General features: G+C 43.7%; 1 protein-coding gene across 3 annotated transcripts in view; it reads left to right on the forward strand.

The window, feature by feature from the left end:
• The window catches only part of MTHFD1L (methylenetetrahydrofolate dehydrogenase (NADP+ dependent) 1 like), a 189,483-nt gene that overhangs the window by 98,401 nt on the left and 75,483 nt on the right, over positions 1-15,599 (forward strand). For all 3 annotated transcript variants that reach the window (XM_058735646.1, XM_058735644.1, XM_058735643.1), the window contains exon 21: positions 11,585-11,724. In XM_058735646.1, coding sequence (XP_058591629.1) covers positions 11,585-11,724 — 140 coding nt within the window. The remainder of the gene's footprint in view (positions 1-11,584; positions 11,725-15,599) is intronic.

The raw sequence follows: 15,599 nt of genomic DNA on the forward strand, positions 1-15,599 counted from the left end.
GGGCAGAGAGAGGGAGATCGATAGGATCCCAAGCAGGCACCTTGCTCTAAGTGCAGAGCCCGATGCAGGGCTCGAACTCACGACCGTGAGACCATGACCTAAGTGCAAATCAAAAGTCAGATGCTTAACTGACTGAGCCACTCAGGTGCCCCTATATTCATTTTTTTTTTTTAACATTTTTATTTATTTTTGAGACAGAGAGAGAGCATGAATGGGGGAGGGGCAGAGAGAGACAGAGACACAGAATCCGAAGCAGGCTCCAGGCTCTGACCCCTCAGCCCAGAGCCCGACGCGGGGCTCGAACTCACAGACTGTGAGATCGTGCCCTGAGCCGAAGTCGGACGCTTAACTGACTGAGCCACCCAGGCGCCCCCTTATATTCATTTTTTAAGCATAAAAAGGTCATGTTGAAAATAAGCCAAAGAAAAAATATGCTCATCCCTCCTTTTCAAGGTTATTTTCTTTACTTTGAGTTTTTTACAAATGTAAATATGCATTATTGGTCTTTTCAGTGTGTTCTCAATTTTTTTTTTTTAAGTTTATCTGTTTATTTTGAGAGAGAGAGAGAGCACAAACAGGGGAGGGGCAGAGAGAGGAAAAGAGAATCCCAAGCAGACTTAACACCATCAGAGCAGAGCCCGATGTGGGGCTCAAACCCACGAACCACGAGATCATGACCTGAGCTGAAATCAAGAGTTGGACGCTTAACTGCCTGAGCCACCCAGGTGCCCCTCTTATTTTAAAATCCAATCCTTTGGGGACACCTGGGTGGCTAAATCAGCTGAGTGTCTGACTCCTGATTTCAGATCGGGGCATGATCTCACGGTTTGTGAGTTCAAGCCCCGCATCGGGCTCTGTGCTGACAGTGTGGAGCCTGCTTGGGATTCTCTCTCTCTGCCCCTCCCCTGCTCTCTCTCGCGCGCTCTCTCTCTCTCTCTCTCTCTCTCTCTCTCCCAAAATAAATAAACTTTAAAAAAAAAATCCAGTCCTTTCAGGATCCAATCCCATCGGACAGGCAGGGGACTTTACTCTCCTGTCCGGGTCATGCATACTGAAGAAAACGTAGAAGGCAGGATAATGCAGACCATTCCTGCCTCCACACCGAAAAATACAGCCTCAGGATCAGTGAGAGGAACATTGCACCTCTGACCCTAAACACAAATGTAATGACTGATAAAAGTGAGATTGGGGTCATTGTTCCTTGTGAGCTCGCTGTTCTGTTTGTACAGCCCTGAGCAGAAGAGAGCCAAGCCCAAATCGTTGCTCTTGTGAAAAACCAGTAAAACCTGCATTTCTTCCTCTTCCCTTCCTAGATGAGAAATCTGCATAGAGTCTGGGCCAGTGACTCTTGGCAGTTTTGACTCAAACCCGAGGCCTGAAGTACCTTTTTTTTTTTTTTTTTTTTTATCACAAATGCACGTGTACACAGGTGTGCAGGTACACAAAACCAGAATCACGTCTTCTGGAACAACACTCCTTACTCTCATTGCGTGGGATGTATCCTAATAGTCCTTATATTGTTTCTTTTTCTTTTTCTTTTTCAAATTCTGGTTGCAACCCAGGACGCTGCTTTTCTGAGACACTGATGGGTCTCTGCCTGCTTGTTACGTGCATTGTAGTATCTTCCAGCTTCCAAGTTTAAAATGCTTTCCTTCTGTCTGTCTTAGTTTCTTCTGTTAGAAGCGTCATACTAGGAATGTTGGCATATTCAATTTGTTCTCAGACTCAGTAATCTGAGTTTCACTTGCTGGGTTTCTTTTCCTTGCAGAAAAAGCTATTGTAGGTTGTTTTTTTTTTATGGTTCCCCCCCTCCCCCCCAGCCGGGAACCTTTCAGATAAAATATATTTACCTTTTGACATCTTTACTTTTTGACTCTTTGGGTTTGTTTTCATAAAATGCTCAGCAAAAAAAATGTTCTATTTCATCTTTTGATTATTTTAGGGTAAGTTAAAGCATTTGCAAGCTTGTTTCTCCTTCGAGTTATTTTCCTTGTGTCCAGTTCTCGGGAGCTGCAAGAGAACAGTTCTGCCTCCATGCAATCATCCAAAATTCCAGGCCTCTAGCCAGAACTTTTGGGACACCACCGTTTTGCTAAAAACGGAAGGGTTAAAACCCCGGTCATGGCAGTGACATGGTAGAAATGCCCATGATCGCTGCAAGAAGACGGGAGCTATTCGGATAATAGATTCGTGAATTTAATTCAGTTTGGGAGTTTTATAAGGGAGGTAAAAATAACATGTATAATTTAATTTGCGTCTTTAACATTTTTTTTTTCCAAAATGAAGTTTCACTTGGGTCAGAATTATTTTACAAAACAGGATGATTAATGATATTTTCAAACAATGTGAACCAGGGTCTATTACTAATTAACTCCAGAGGAAGGAAATTCTGGGTCCCTGGCACTAAAGTGCATCTAAACAGCATTACTGGTACTTCCAGAGTTTTCTGTCGTTACTGAAAACATATGGTTCAAGTGGATCTGTGTCCTTTTTTATATTTTGCTTATTATTTTTCTTCCCTTTCCCCAGATACATCCTCAGTAACTTTCTCATGCTTTCTACTACGACGAAAATTCCCTAATATGTGCCCGGTTGGTTCTACATACTCTTAGGGAAATTTGACCTTGAGACATTTAATAAAACCAAGGAGAAACATAGATTAAATAGACAAATCCAAAGGAACAGAAAAGATTTGATTGTTTTGGTAAAATTTCAGAGACTTAAGATGAGCTAGATCCTCAAAATTAATATATTTGACATCAAGTTTAATTTTTTTTTTTCCAGCAGTAGTAATAATGCTGAACTTCTCTTCTCATTAATGATCCATCCTGGTTTCCTTAGTCTCCTTCTAGTCACTGGGGAAAAAGAATCAAACTGCTCAAAGGCTAGCCTGCCTCGAGCTCAAGTTCAGAATTCTTGTGCTTCTGTGACTTTGAATGGAGTCTTCCCCGAGTTTATCTGCAGATAGCTGTAGCTGGATGGATGTGTTTACCAAGGGCAGAAGGAGGCAGCTTGAAGAGTCTAGTTTCTATTCCTTTGTCCCTGTTGGGGAATTGTAGTTCACAGTGCTTCAGAGTGAAGTCCAGTCCCGCATATTCCTTGCTTCCTCCTGTACCAAGGTTTTATTTTTATTTCTGATTCGTCGTGAGAAAATAAAGTGCTAAGTGCATGGAAGCTACAGTTTCATTCTTCCCTCTGTTGAGAAGAAATTCTTTCGAGGATTAAGTTAGCGAAACCAGCGCTGTGCAGACTTACTTCTTATCGCAACCCATTTTGAGCCAAGTGGATTGTGAGTACTACTTCTGTGAGACGTCACAGTCCGTGAAGTCAAGTTCGTGCCCAGAAGTAATGGGGAACGGAGTACGTTGTATATTTATTTGATACCTGTGTGGCCGCCATTATCACAGAGAAATTATTGCTGTTGTGAATTGGCTGTGAAATCTGAAAGTTCTCATCTTCTGAGCACACGTGGAATAAAGGACCCCTTAGTTACAAGGCAGATGGAAATGCCATCAGCAATTCTTGTGACATCAGGCGCATCAAGTAGCCAGATACTTAGGGAGAAATGATCTTGGTGCCTCAGTTGAACTCTGTCTCAGAGTCCAAGGACGAGTTTCCCCAAGGTAAAAGCAAAAATGAGATGCCTGGCTGGAGGAGGCTGGGAAGTCAAGTCTAGAGGTCTGGCTCCCCCAGTGGAAAGTGAGCATTTGGTTCTCGGGAGGCCCGATGCCCAAACACGTGTTCTCTGCCTGTAGCCTGTGCTGCATTGGGTACCAAAGGCAGTGAAACTGGTCCAGGGAGCTTCGTCTCCCTCAGAGCTCTTTCCTTGCTCCCACCCTGCCGCTCTCCAGGACTTCGCACTGTTGGCACACGGACCAAAAACTAAGAGAGGATTGTGATTCGTAATTCCTAGATCATTTGCCCCAAGAGAGAAAACAAACCAATGAATTCCATTGAAAAAAGAAAGAAACGCATATCATAATGGTGAAGACTCCCCATTACACGCTTTCTGTTGTCACAGCAGAAATTCTTACCGCACTTAGAAAACAAGTCGGGACGCCCCTGTCAGAGCTCAGGAAAAGAATTGATGAAGATAAGGGCGTTTCACGTACCAAAATATTGAAGTGCGAGGTGTCAAGATTCTTGGTGGCAGCGCCACTTTCCATGCTGCATCGTGAGTTGGCTCATTGACAAGGTGGCAGGGGCGGGGACACCGGCCTAGACTGCAGTCACGTGGGCCTCGCTTTCAACCCAAGCTCCATCCTGTAGAGCTGTGGGAGCTTGGGAAGAACTGTTGATCCATAGCCTCACAGGCTGGATGTGGCAGGTAAAGGTCCCTCCTAGGTGTTGAAGAACGAAACGAGACAGAGGACGTCTAGAACGTCGCCTGGCACGTAGGCGGTACTTAGGAACTAGCCCTGGGCTCTCCTGGTGCCCGGTCTTTAATTAGAATAGCTTTCCCCATCATAGATGTTGGTCTTCAGCAGTAAGACTGACCATTGCTACAAACTGATTTTTTTTCTGTCCATCCCTCCCTTCTTATGAGGTTCGTACAGCAGTCACCCAATGAGGTGCTGTACTTTTCATCTCCAGAAACTGCCACGTTGTAGCAAACACATAGAGTTCGTACTGTGGTTATCGTATTTCAGGAATTTATGGCATGTAAGGGTATTATTGGTGTAATAATTTTGTATAATCTTTTATTCTGGCATCTAATGCATTTGTAACGTGCTCAGGAAGAGTATCTAGAAAGTGTAAGGTGCCATTGTCATGATTGAACCGGAGCACTATCAAACTCTGTTGTTATTTTGGTGGATAATTCCACCTTTGGGTTTTTTTGGAGGGTGAGAAGGTGAGGGACTATCCTGTGCTTTGTAGGATGTTTGGGGGCATCCCTGGCCTCTGCCTACAAGATGCTGCAGACTTTCCCAAAAGTCCCATGGTGGGGGGGGGGGGGGGTAGAGTCCACCCCCATTAGAGAACCACTGATCTACCAGTCAAGTTTGTGATTCCACAGAAGTGGGTTCAGAAAACGTACCAAAGCATGAGATCATTCAGAAGTAAATGCAAAACAGAATCTAATTCAAGGGGCGCCTGGGTGGCTCAGTCGGTTAAGCGTCTGACTTCAGCTCAGGTCATGATCTCGCAGTCTGTGAGTTCGAGCCCCACGTCGGGCTCTGTGCTGACAGCTGGGAAGCCTGGAGCCTGCTTCAGATTCTGTGTCTCCCTCTCTCTCTCTCTCTGCCCCTCACTGACTCATGCCATGTCTCTATCTCAAAAATGAATAAACAGTAAAAAAATGGAAAAAAAATTGAATTCAAGCTTATTGCATAAATAAATAAATTAATAAAAGTTTTTAAAATACCAAAAGGAATTCAAGGAAGAAAAAGGAAAAAAGGAAAAGGTTGGAGCGATACACCTTTTTAATTAGGTAATTAGTTAATATTCCCAATCTTTGTCACATTAAAAATGTTTCCTCACTAAATGAAGACGTGTACGTACATGACTGCTTAAGAGCCACACAAAGGAATAGAGGTTCAGTAATTGTTGAATGGGTAAAAGGGAGGTTTTTCCTTAATTCTGAGATGGATGTGTTTAATCCAAAGTGTTTTTGAATAGAATGCCAAGTAGCAGAGGGCGCATAGTGCAGAAAGGAGAGCTCTGAGCTGTGGATCAGAGGGACCTGGGACACCACAGTGGGCTCTTCCCACAGGAATGTAACTTGCCGGGCACATACGGCCCAGAGGAGGTTAGTTCCCTCCTAGCTCTAGAATTTTATGAATCCGTAAGTTTTAGGTCCCACCTAGGAGAAGGTGATGACATAAATACCTTTTTTTTTTTTTTAAGTAAGTTAGCTGATTGGTGCTTGCTTATCTCAGTCCTAATTGTGATTAAGGTTTTCTTCTATGCATTGTGCACTGCAGATCGGACCTACGATGGAATATATTGACATACGAAAATCCTCTCTCTGCCTCATTCACGAATTTCATAGATACGATACGTGCCCGCCAGAAGGGTTTTGTTGTCGTCGTTTCTGTTTAGTTTGTACAGTGTGAGTCGGGTGCCCTCGCAGGGCAGCATGGGAAGCCAGCCGCCTGGTTGTCCAGTGAGCTCTGTTCCCTGTGAAAGTACTAACCGTTTTTGTCCAAATAGCTAGTCCCTTCCAAGCCCAGACCCACCAACACTTCCTTTCTGGGCAGATTATGGGTTATAAAGTTGAGTCAAGCCATGCTATAAAATCACTATCTAACAGCTTCTGTGCTTACACAGTAAGAGTATCAGTCAGTTTCCTGTTTTCCTTCATGTCATAAGTTGAACATCTGTGACCATCCCCCGCCCCCCCCCCCCCCCCAAAAAAAGAGATTGCCAAGGCAAATAATTGTTGTGGCATGTGCAAACATTTTCTTGGGAGCCTTTTTAAATATGCAGCTTTCAGAAGATTACATTACGTGCTTTTCAGGAATGCTAAATCATTAGTGTGTTTGCTTCATGACTCAAGAACAGGTCGATATTAAAATCAACCATAAGTCATTCTTCAGTGTATCTCTTGTAATTTATCAAAAGCAGCAAATGTGATAAGTGACCAAATCGCTTATTTGAGATCACTAGGAAAACTTAACTTACAGGTGCTCTGTAGATAATTCTCAGGAAGTGTCTAGGAAATAGAACCTGCCAGTGAGAGTGGCTTGTCCCCTGCTCATGGCAAGACCCAATGAGACACAAGACACAGATACACAGCACTCCACACTGTGCACTTCCAAGCTGATACCTGTTGATGAAACATTACTAAGTCGTCCTTATTTTGGCGATCGGTAATTGTGCATAGCACACTTTTTCCATACTGTTTTCCTTAGCAGCCTGATATTTGAAAACAAATAACAGAAATGATTCCATGCAGTATTTCAGAACAGTCTCCCAAGCATGAGAATCTGGCACGTTCTTCTGTTTTCTGCACATTATTTGCCTCCATATTTCCCTTGCATTTGGAAGCCACGGCCCCTGGACTTTTATTACTGCATCCTGTTTCCTTCCCTCATTGCAGGTCTTTTTGTTACCTTTTTTTTTTTTTTTCAATTTGCCTCATAAAATACGAAATTAAGCTTAGCTAACCTGTGTCGACATTTGCGACGGTCATGTCTTTGTCAGATAGGACATTTACACCTTGCATTAAAACTTCTGCTACTATAAAGCAAAAAGGGAAGCATGACAGGGAGGCATAAGAACATTTTTAATTGTCTAATTTTATTTTTCGTGTCTACCTGTCTCCACTGAACGATGGCCTTTACTTGATCCCCACTGGCTCTGAATCCGACTCGTAGTTTCTTCTCACCTTTGTTCATTCATTCGTGTGCAGCAGGTACCGTGACAGGTAGTGGACATCCAAAAATGAGTAAGACACGGTCCGTGCCCTCCAAGTGGGAGATGACGCACGAGTCCCGTTAAGACACTGCATGCAGGGATGGACGTGGGCCCCGTGAAGGAGCAAACCAGAGGGCTGGAAGGGGCAGCCCCCTCTCCCTGGGAGGATCGCGGCAAGCTTCTGGAGCATCCGAGCTGAGGCTTGGGCAGTGAAGGAAAGAAGAGAGCGGGGAGAGAGGAGCCTTCCAGATGTTCCCCTCCGGAGGAGGGGCGGAGATGACAAACATCGGATGTGCGGGCTCTGCGGGAAGCTCGATATTAGGACATGAGCACACAATTGCAGGCAGAATAAAGGTGGACGGAGGTGTGAGCTTGAGGCTTGGGGTGGCCTGGGCTCTGTGACAAGGAACTTGGATGTTTTCCTTTAGGCACCGGAGATCTGACGAAGGTGGGACGAGCGTAGCGTCTACATTGTGAAGTTTTGTTTTGTTTTTTTTTTTTTAATTTTTTGGTTTTTTTTTTTAACGTTTATTTATTTTTGAGACAGAGAGAGACAGAGCATGAACGGGGGAGGGTCAGAGAGAGAGGGAGACACAGAATCGGAAACAGGCTCCAGGCTCTGAGCAGTCAGCACAGAGCCCGACGCGGGGCTCAAACTCACGGACTGCGAGATCGTGACCTGAGCCGAAGTCGGACGCTTAACCGACTGAGCCACCCAGGCGCCCCTACATTGTGAAGTTTAAGGAGGCGATGGTTTCTGAAGGGAACTTAAGCTCGCGGCTTCTTAGGGGGATTAAATTATCATAAATGAACTGTGCTGTTATATTTGTGACCAAGGGTCTTAAAACCTTGCAATCCCGCTGCTCGCCTTTTTTTTTTTTTTTTTTTTTTTTGATGTTTATTTACTTACGAGAGAGAGCGCAAGCAGGGGAGGGGCAGAGAGAGGGGGAGACACAGCATCTGAACCCACTCCCTTTAATTTGTCTTAGAGACGTACACAGTCATCCGGTGCCCAGTGTATGTCCAGCAGTGTCGGTCTCACAGACAGACTTGGCCCCTGTCCTCGTGGAGCTCAGTCTCATAGGGGAGCTACGAGTGGAAATGGGCGTCCAGTTGGAAAGACTGAGAGACGGCTGGATCAAACACTGCACGCAATCATCTACCTCCAACTGCAGGGCAACATTAAGCGCTTTTTCAGATATCACAGCCTTGTAACAAAAACACGCGCAGGAAACTCCGTCACTTGCGTCCCTCCTCCTCGTAACCGATCACACCGGAGAACAGGTCGTGTTGGGTGAGGTAACGGACTTCTGTGGTCGTCGTGGACCGTTTCCCTTCGTCTTGGCAGGCTGATTTCTGCTCTTGCTTTCTCCTTTACCTGTGAACCCCTTCACTCCCCTCTCCCTCTCCTTCCCCCACCCCCAGCTCCTTATTTCTCTGCCTGGAGAAATCCTCTTGTCCCTGAAAGCCTGATTCCGTGGACACCATTTTCCAAACCCGCCACACAACTTCCATCCTTCCCATGCATCGGGTCCCCCTTCTCTCCTGTCCAATAGTGGGGAGTCTCTCCACCCAGGTCCCTGGAGGGCTGGACCAGGGTTGGGGACCCTATTCCTGGGCCACTACCCAGAGCATAATGCCTGGACATAGCAGGAATCCGACAAATGCTTAAGAATTGAATATGACTTCTAGCAAGTGGGAGAATTGGGCTCTTGGTGATAATGAAGCAGACCATTTTTGTGAGCCCCCACCATGCCCCGAAAAGCAGTCACTGAGTACTTTGCATTGCCATCTCACTTGATCCCCCCAACAGGTCAAAGGAAGACATTGAGACTCCAATCGGTTAACTCACTGACCAGCGTTCATTTTTTGACGGTCACTGTGTAATTGACGGCTCATATGCACAGTTGGGAGGGATTCTGGAGACGGTCTGTCTGAGACCAACAATAGTATGGTCACCTTTCCCCTCCTGGGAGCCCACTCTGTCATGACCTCTGACAAAATGAACTGAACATCCCTCTTCTGGAGTCCTCTCTGCCACTCCCATGCTACCATCACCACTGGCTCCATCCGGGATGCCACTGAGATTGGGACTGTTACTGTCCGCAACCTCCTCTGTTTAGACCCCCACTAATCAGATCACTAGAATTGCCCCAAACAGTGTGTAAAGAGGAATGCCTTTCACTTCTTTAACTTGTTCTGCTACATTGCTTATTCAAAGAAAACACAAAAAGGGAAAAACTGACTTTCTAGCTACGTTCACTCCAAATTGAATATTTTTAAAGAAATGTTTTTCAATTTGTCAAAAGCATATCAACAGTCATAAAAATTTTTTATATCCTCTGGCACCGTGCTCTCACCCCTAGGGAATTTCTTCCAAGAATATAATGTGAAAGAGGTTAAATCTCATATGCACAGATATTTTCCATCATTATTTATATTGGAAGCAACCCACATGTCTAATAACAGGGGGAACAGTTTTGTAAATCTTCATACATCAACCTAACAAAATTAAAAGCTGCCACGTAGGATCATAAATTCTGAACATTTGTAGTATTGCGAGAAACGTCTGAACATTTTAAAGGAGCAAACTACAAAAGTCTCCTTATTCTATAAAATCTATACAGGAATATGAAGCACTTAAAGGAAGCCACAAAGAATTAGAACGATGGGTTGATGTCTTTAGAATTTGAAATTCTAGGGGCACCTGGGTGGCTCAGTCGGTTAAGCGGCCGACTTCAGCTCAGGTCACGATCTTGCGGTCCGCGAGTTCGAGCCCCGCGTCGGGCTCTGGGCTGATGGCTCAGAGCCTGGAGCCTGCTTCCGATTCTGTGTCTCCCTCTCTCTGTGCCCCTCCCCCATTCATGCTGTGTCTCTCTCTGTCTCAAAAATAAATAAACGTTAAAAAAAAAAAATTTAAAAAAAAAAAAGAATTTGAAATTCTACGTGACACGTCACGATTTTTTTTTCCTTGATTCTTGTTAAAACGTGTGCGTTTAGTGAATGCTCGAGACAGAGATCTTCAGCGATGCACATTTCAAATGGTGTGATTGTATCTTGGTAAGTTTTTTTTCCTGCCGGTTCCCATCTCTGCCATAAATGACGGCCTTGCTTGTACTGTCAATATGTCGTGTATAATCCATACATTGATATTATTCTTTTCCTAGTGTGTGCTTCTCAAATCTTCATGGGCATTCATCTCACCTGGGGATCTTGGTAAAATGCTTATCGTGATTCACTAGGTGTGGGATTCTGTGTGTCTGATAAGCCCCTGGTGGTGCTGGTGCCCTTGCCCCTCGTACAGCTGTCCTTTGCGTGTGGAAACGATGCTGTGTACCGTTGACCGCTCGGCAGTCAGGAGTATCACCTGGGAAAGCAGTGTCAGGCACTCTCCCAGCTACCTCTGCGGTAACTTCTGTAGCAATTTGGGGGCCGAGGAGGGTCCCCTGTGGTTACGGACTAAAGATGCTATTTTATCAAGCCTCATGATTCATCTTCTTAACCCACTCTGCTAACTTGAATTTCATCAAGCAACAAAAATGACACAACAAACATGAAACAATGGTGGTACTAAATAAGTAATTCTATGCGTGTTATAAAAAGTAAGAAAGGGGGACGCCTGGGTGACTCAGCTGGTTAAGCGTCTGATTTGGACTCAGGTCATGATCTCATGGTTTGTGGGTTTCAGCCCTGCGTCGGGCTCTGTGCTGATGGGTCAGAGCCTAGAGCCTTCTTTGGACTCTGCTGGTTCCCTCTCTCTCTCTCTCTGCCCCTCCCACACTCATACTCTGCCCCTGTCTCAAAAACAAACATTAAAAAAAATTTTTTTTTAAAAAAGCAAGAAAGGATCTTCTAATGCTAATCATGCTAGCAATGTCCCTTGATACAATTTGGAACCCGATTAAAAAGCTGGCAATCCCATCTGTGGTCCGTGAGTGTGCATAGTGGAAAAAGACTTTTGGCCCTGGCGGTGAATCCTTAAGGCACCGCGGTATAAAGCTGAGTAGAGAGCCGTCTCTTTAGAGAAGGTAGGGAAGGGGGGAACGTCTTCTGTGACTAGGGGAAAATCAGCCTACCGCTGCGTATGAACAAGAAACAATGCCGCTGGACGTGTTGGGGTTTAAACTGTCCTTTGAGCCTGAGTCACGGCCAACAATTGCTGAAAACTAAAACCTGCTCTTGTTGTGAGACACTGATAACAAGTCTCCACCTTGATTCTCCACAGTAACTGAAGCCGGCTTTGGTGCTGATATTGGAATGGAGAAATTTTTCAACATCAAGTGTCGAGCGTCAGGCTTGGTGCCCAACGTGGTGGTGTTGGTGGCCACCGTGCGGGCTCTGAAGATGCACGGAGGCGGCCCGAGCGTAAGTCCCCCACTTCCTTCGTAGTAAAACGCATTCCAAAACGAAGATGAGGCGGACTCTCGCGCCTGAAACCTTCAAACCTGCTTCATAACCGCCGTTTCCCTAAACGCCAAATCACCGTTATGGGGCCCTGATCGTTTCGTAAGTTCGAGTAAAGGATGATGCTCCCAAAGACGTTGCTGAGCCGTAGTTTGGAAAGGAGCATAATGTAACCGCTTTTTGGTCCTAAGGTTTATATCTAAACTCAAGTCAACATTTTATAACCCCCAGGGTGTAATGAGACGATACAGGCTCTTGTTCTGAGCAGGGAACATAAGGATGAGAAATAATTGCTTTTGCGGGTGGTTTTTCAGTGTTCGTACAGATAGTTTTTTGGTTCACTGATGCAGGGTCTCATCAGATTTCATCTGGAACTGTTTTCCTTCTGTTTCTGTTTATTCTGATTTCACTTTACCGCTCTGTTATGGCACTGGATTATTGCTACAAGAGCTTTGTTTGCAAAACACACCCTGTTTCCACATTTTCACTGACTTTTGACCTTAACCTATCTTATATGCAGAATTCACACACAAAAGAAAATTTTTTTCTTTTCCGTAATAAAGACGTAATGTTTTTCTTTTTTTCATGTTTTTTTTTTCAAAGGGAGAATATGAAATGTTATACTGAGTAATTACCTCTGAAGTAAACTAAGTCAGGGCATCTTCATCATTTATACTGTGGTTATATCAGACAAAGTACCAAATCTGATTTCTTAATTGGTAATCCCGTGTATACAGAAGTCACATAATCATTATTATGTGGCAAGAACAAGTGACAGGTTTGCCATCGTGAAACACATCTGTGATGCGCATTGTGTGACCATTTTAGCAAGTCTTTGTCCCAAGAGAGGCTGACATTATCTATCTGCAGAGAGCCAGATCTGAAGCCTGAGTCTTAGATCCAAACTCCCTTCTCTGTCCACCAGGCAGAGCTGAACATTAATGAAGGGTAAACAGGAATCCCAAATCCACTGGTAACACCAAACACTTACGTAGTCCATTTTAGCCCAAAGCTCCTTCATTAATTCAAATGCGAGATTGGCACAACATGTGTCATTAAGCAGTAGATGCTAAGGAATTCTCATTTGGCTCAAAACACCATTAATCACTACAGTGACTCCTTCACTTTAGATTCTGAATCTGTATACCAATTTCCATTTTCAAAAAACAACTTCTACCTCCTATAATATACATTTGAAATGCTCCCTCCCTGTTTTGCACCCTGGACATCATAAAATCAAAGGGCTTTAAGACTGGAAAGGGCTTCAGGATTGTCTAAGTCTGGTTCAGTGTTTGTAAAGATGAAGTTACTGAGGTACCAGAAGGATTCAGTGATTTGCTTGGTATCATCCTTCTAGTTAGGGGACTGATCAGACTCAAGGTCTCTTGAGTTTTAGTCTAGGGTTTTTCCACACTCTCGTATCTGTCCTGTAAAAATTGTGTACGCGACGTATCATCCTGTTTTAGTTCATCTTAATGTATGTGCTTGTTTTACAGTGGTGGCATTGTCCCCTAACCTTAATCTTTTTGCACCTCTTCTGCTCCCATCATGGCTCCATGCCGGTGAGGGTAACAGGGCTCAAGCCTAGTAGGCACAGATCCGCGTGGATGATGATTAAAGAAAAGGCTCGGGAAGCCTGGCGAAGCTTCGTATCCCCCTCCTGGGGCTCCAGAAGAGCCTTCTGCATCATGTTGTTTTATGAACATCTATATATGCATCTCCCTTCTCAACTGTGAATCCCTTGAGATTAGGGACTATGTCTCACTAATTTACGTATCCCTAATGCCTGGCATAATCTGCATCCAGGAAATGTTTTCAACAACTGAATAATAAATGAGCTTTCATTTCCTTAATCCTATACTCTCTATTATCCATGTCAGTGTCTTTCCTTCTTATTTGAAACAACTCTGTGGTAATGTTTTTGAGCCATTATAATTTCTACTTCCTTTGGATATCATTATACAAATAACCATGGCGGCCTCTTATGTTTATTCAGCTTGTTTTTTTTCCATAATTTGTGCAGTGGAAAATCCTGTGACCCTCGAACTTGCCCGTTTTAGCCCCAATTATTTAAAATTCGTATCCTGTCTTCCAAAGTGCTGACCATTCTGGTGCAATTCACCGTATAGTATTTTTAGTATAATGTTTTTATGCTTACCGACCTAGATATCCCTTTGCAATGAATTCTTTAAACATATTGTATTAAGAAGTAATACAATGTGTATTTACATAAAGAGAGATTGATTATAAGGAACTGGCTCACACATCTATGGAGGCTGGCAAGTCCGAAATCTACATGGTGGTTCAACAGGCTGCAGACTCAGGAGGGCTGGTGTCGCAGGTCCAGACGTATTCTGAAGGCGGTCTGCTGGAGAATTTTTCTACCACAGAATCTTTTTGTTCTATTAGGGCCTTTAGCTGATGGGATACAGCCTACCCACGTGGCACGGCGCCTTGTTGGGGGTTCGGGGGAATCTGCTTTACTCAGAGTCCAAAACACCCCACAGGAACACTCAGGATAATGTTCGACCAAGTATCTGAACACCCTGTGCCTCAAGCTGACGCCTGAAATGAACCAACACGTCCGTTGCTACTGATTTTCATATACGGTGCAATCACCAGATCCAATTTCCCTTTTTTTTTTTTTGTATGAATAACCAGTTGGCCTAGTACTGTTTATTTAAACAGTCCCTCCTTTCTTATCATTCAAGCCTACTTTGTGATAAATTGGTTCTCCATACAGGTGTAGGTCTTTTTCTGGGATGTCTCCTCCGTTCTGCTGGTCTATTTACATATAATTGTGCCTGTGCTGCACAGATAGCCATTGTGGCAAACTCCTCCAGGTTGTTCTATCTCTTCATGCATACCTGGCCTGGGATCGGTCCTTTTCACTTCCAGAGGTATTTTAGAATTAGCTCATAAAGTTGCATCAAGAATCTTTTTAGGATTTTCATTAGAATAGCATCAGTTATATCAGGAGATTAGCGATATCTGACAAGTTCCCATCCAAGCTACTTCTGTTGGTTTAGGTCTTTTTAAGTGTCTTTTAATAACAATTTACAGTTTATTCCACAAAGGGCTTCTCTTTCTTTTTGTGCATTTGTTACTGTGTACTTTATATTTTCGTTTAACACACCCCTCCCAGATTCTTTTATATTGCTTTTACATCCAGCGCCCTTTCTAAATCCTCTTTTTTTAAAAGTAAGGTACAATGGACATATAACCGTATATTCATCATAGGTGTAAAACAGAACGATTGGACGTGTGCATGCATCACAAAAGGATCACAAGTCTAGTTAACAGCTGTCGCCATGCACAGGTACAAAAAGTTTCTTGCACAGAGGGCTTTTAAGCTCCAGCCACTTTCAAGCATGCAATACAGTATTCTTAACCGTGGTCACCATGCTGTCCAGCCGTCTCTGTGACTTTAAAATTGTCTTACTAGTTGGCCTTGTTTACCTGTAGATGCTTTAGAGTTCTGTGTGGGCACGCATAACTGAAAATAATGACAGTTCTGTTTCTTCCTTTCTAATCTTTATCCTTTTTTTCTTATCACACTAAGCAGGTCTTTGTGGTTGCAACGCAGTATTAAATAGGAGTGGCATCCTTTTCTTATTCCTCATCTGAAATAGAACACGTTTAATACGTCATCATTAACTGTGATTTTTCTATAGATTGGTAGTATATTATTCTTATCAAACTAAGGAAATTGACTTCTGTTCCTAGTTTGCCAAGTTTTTATTCTAAAGAAATGTTCAATAATTCTCTTCGCCCTTTGAGGTGATACGGCTTTTCTCTTTGATCTATTAATATTACAAATTATATTGCTTCACTTT

The sequence above is a fragment of the Neofelis nebulosa genome, chromosome 6 (assembly GCF_028018385.1).
Source record: "Neofelis nebulosa isolate mNeoNeb1 chromosome 6, mNeoNeb1.pri, whole genome shotgun sequence".
Lineage (NCBI taxonomy): Eukaryota > Metazoa > Chordata > Mammalia > Carnivora > Felidae > Neofelis > Neofelis nebulosa.